General features: G+C 40.7%; 1 protein-coding gene across 1 annotated transcript in view; it reads right to left on the bottom strand.

Annotated features, from left to right (window-relative positions):
- The window catches only part of LOC119575956 (kielin/chordin-like protein), a 7,903-nt gene that overhangs the window by 279 nt on the left and 3,733 nt on the right, over positions 1-3,891 (bottom strand). Inside the window, exons 2-5 of the mRNA XM_037923489.1 lie at positions 2,738-2,803; positions 2,196-2,372; positions 1,246-1,437; positions 26-251 (exon numbers count right to left, since the gene is read on the bottom strand). Of these exons, the coding sequence (XP_037779417.1) occupies positions 26-251; positions 1,246-1,437; positions 2,196-2,372; positions 2,738-2,803 (661 nt within the window). The remainder of the gene's footprint in view (positions 1-25; positions 252-1,245; positions 1,438-2,195; positions 2,373-2,737; positions 2,804-3,891) is intronic.

Below are 3,891 nucleotides of genomic sequence, written 5' to 3'. Positions count from 1 at the left end.
TGAAGCTTGTTCCTGAGCCTTCAACTTCAGCTTGTTCCTGAGCCTGAGCTGAGAAGCTTCAGTTACAGCTTCATTGGCTTCAACTTCAGCTTGTTCTTGAGCCTGAGAAGCTTCAGTTATCGCTTCATTGGCCTCAACTTCAGCTTGTTCTTGAGCCTGAGAAGCTTCAGTTATCGCTTCATTGGCCTCAACTTCAGCTTGTTCTTGAGCCTGAGAAGCTTCAGTTACAGCTTCATTTGCTTGCACTGCATCTAGAAAGAAATGAAATTGATTTAGAAAAGCCTTTACAGAATTGGATTTCGTTCATGCTTAGTTAGCAAAGTTCAACTGTCCATATAGGATATTTTATATATGAAAGGGATAAGTAATCCATGAGTAGATAAAAGAAGATGTAACAAAAGAACACAACTTCCCATTTAAACAAAGCAATGTTCACAAGAAAGTTATAAAGCAGCTGTGTGAACCAGTGTTTATGTCTTAGTGTTCTCGTAAAATAACTGGCATAAAACGTTTCTGTCTTTTTACTCAAAACTCTAATGAGTCGTCTGTTACTCAGTTATCTTATATACTGCGAAGTTTTCCCCTTCTGACCGTGCTTAATCCAGCTGTGTTTACGAGATGGCGTGCGCATAACAACCTAGACAAGCCTTCTGCCGGTTCCGTTGACAGCCTGCCTTAACTCAAGATATTCTCGAGATCTTCAGTTAGAAACGTTGAAATATAATACTTTAAAGAATGTGTTATTTGAGCCATTAAAAAAACGTATTTAATATTAACTTAATTCAGAAAGTTTTTACAGCAAAATCTGCTCCAGCCATTATATCTATTGTTTTAAGTTCAGGCCTGCTGCATTTACCACTACATATCATAATAGAGGTGAAGCACAAGGAATAAGGCAAAATGCCGTAATTGTACCCTGCTGGAAGAGTATTTCCAGGTAAGTTATGTTCATTATAAACCCACCAGTTGTGTTTGAATTATGTGAAGGTTTACATGTTAATTATTCGGGTGAGCAATGGTTTTGCTGAATAAATTACACAATTTACACATTTAAAGGGAAATCAGCATTCAGTGTTATATTAGCGTTAATAGTGTAATTATAATAGCTTAAATATTTACAGACATAAAATAATACATCCCTAATACGACATGTCATTCTGGTGTTCGATTCCACAACGTTCCCTAAATTCTGCAGAACTTTCCGCTCTCCTTCGTGAAAGATAAGGCAGAAGGCGAACTACATACCCTTCGGAGGACAATGATCATAAGAAGGACAGCAGACGCCATCCGTGTAGATGCCCTCGCAATCATTCCTCCACTCACACTGGATTACCGAACACTCCACCTCGCCGCCAGAGCATATGCACGTTTCGCATGGATTGGCCAAGTTAGGCACCGGCTCTCCGTTATGGTACACGACGCCGTCCCACTCGCAGTCTGAGGGTTACACCGCCCGTAAGCAAGAGGAGAAGAAGGGAAAGCACTTAAGAATTGCGTGTACATGCAAGGGTTCGACTGCTACACCTTTAATTCTTCAAAGTAGGAAATATATCAGTTGATTCTTGATAACCTAAACACCAGACCAACAATTCTTGATTAACATTTTTTCAATGCTGTCAGGAAATGAACCAGCTATTTTTATTATCATTATTATTTCTTATTTACATGGTATCATGACAATCGTAAGTATTTCGTGTTTATCAGTTAAGTGGGACAAGGAATGGAATAGTGCAATTATTTTTGTATTCTCCGGCCCCATCTCAGTCTTGTCGAAATTGCTGTTCAAACGAGTGTACTGGCCGCGTGACTGGTTGTCTGTGCACAAGGTGAATGTGCACTCTCTATCACTGCCATTCACTCTCACTCTCAGTCTCACTCTATATATCTATCTACCTCTCCTCCCTCCCTCTCTCCCTCCCTCTGTCTCTCTCTCTCTGTATCAATCTCTCTCTCTCTGTATCAATCTATCTCTCTCTCTCTCTCTCTCTCTCTCTCTCTCTCTCTCTCTCTCTCTCTCTCTCTCTCTCTCTCTCTCTCTTTTCTCTCTCTCTCTCTCTCTCTCTCTCTCTCTCTCTCTCTCTCTCTCTCTCTCTCTCTCTTTTTCTACTTTTACTGTGTTTATGTATATTTCTCCACGCGCGTTTCGAGTACGTGTGACTGTTCTTACGCTCGTCTGTGTGCGTGTTTCGACTCACCGCATCGATACTCCGGGCAACAAAGTCCGGACCGCTGAAGGGCGCGGCAGCCCGGCTTGTACTCGCAACTGATCACAAAGCAAGCAAAGCCCGGAGGCTTGCACTGGCATTCCTCGCACGGGTCGGCGGTGGGCAGGTACTCGCCCTCCGCGTAAACTTCTTCGTCGATCACACACACTTTGGAGAAATGGACCGGATTATCGGCTGAACTTAAGCTTACACAAGTTTACTGGACCGCATGAGGAAAAGGGATAAAGATTTTTGTGCTACTATTTATACACATTAACTACATTTTCACATCTTTTAATCTGCTCTAGATCGCGATGCAATATTCATCTCGACGAGAGTTATCGCGAATTGCACACAGAAACTCTCACAACTGTTGCACAACTATGGAATCTTTGTTAAACCCCTTATAAACTCATTTCGGAGAAGCTGATGAATTCGTGCGGTGAGCGGAATGAACTCTGATCGCTCGGCCTACATGTCGCAAGTATAAAAATATATTTTTTTAGAAGAAAGAGCTCTCTGGCGGAACTTACCAGCACTTTCATTCCTGGTGACTATTCCGACCTTGTCCGACACGCCCACCTGGCGGCTGATAGGACCTGCGAAGGAGGAGATGAATGGGCCATGTTGCTTGAAAAAATGATAAACCAATAAATCATATGTACACACACACACTTATAGATATAGGTTTTTGAATATATATATATATATATATATATATATATATATATATATTATATATATATATATATATATATATATATATATATATATATAGTACATATATACATATATATTATATATATATATATATTAGATTATATATATATATGTACATATATATATATATATATTATATATATATATATATATTATATATATATATATATATATATATATATATATATATATATAATATATATATATATATATATATATATACACATGGGCAGGGTCGTCCACAGGGAAACGAACTAGGTACCTATATAGCCTTAGTTGTCGATCCCGGATTATGCAAGTAACAGGTCCCATGCCAATCTCATGGTGTAACCGCCGGTTGGACACGTGGTCCTGCCAACTGTACCCCATGATCCAGCGAAGGGACTTGTTACAAAAGTACATCAAGACGAGACTCCAAGACACTGGATAGTGTCCAGGTTTTGCTTCCATAGAGGAAAACTGGCAGTATCAAGGAAACACGCAGCTTGGTCCTTCTGGATAGGTACCGACATCTCCAAATGCTCTTGTTGATTGAGTTCATGGCTCCTGTTGCTACACCAACCTGTCTATTGACTTCTTGGTCTGACAACCCAGAGATATGGACTACGCTACCAAGGTATGTAAAACTTTCTGTAACTTCAATGTCCTCGCCACAACATGGATCGACTGAACGGGTTCCCTTAACAGGCCCCAAAGTCCTGAATCTTGGTCTTGGTCCAGGAGACCTCTAGGCCTAGGGCTTCGCCTCATTGCTAAATGCATCAAGAGCCGCCACCAGTGACTCCAAGGACTCAGATAGGATAGCAACATCATCGGCAAAGTCAAGGTCTGAGACCTTGATATTGCCTAGTGTTGCTCCACACTGACTTTGGCTAGTAGCTCTACCCATTACCTAGTCCATATAGGTGTTGAAAAGTGTTGGTGCACAGACACAGCTTGCCTGAATTGCCTTCCCTGAATTAACAGG

The sequence above is a fragment of the Penaeus monodon genome, chromosome 8 (assembly GCF_015228065.2).
Source record: "Penaeus monodon isolate SGIC_2016 chromosome 8, NSTDA_Pmon_1, whole genome shotgun sequence".
Lineage (NCBI taxonomy): Eukaryota > Metazoa > Arthropoda > Malacostraca > Decapoda > Penaeidae > Penaeus > Penaeus monodon.
The sequence above is the reverse complement of the archived record's forward strand: the minus strand, read 5'-3'. Positions and strand labels throughout refer to the sequence as shown.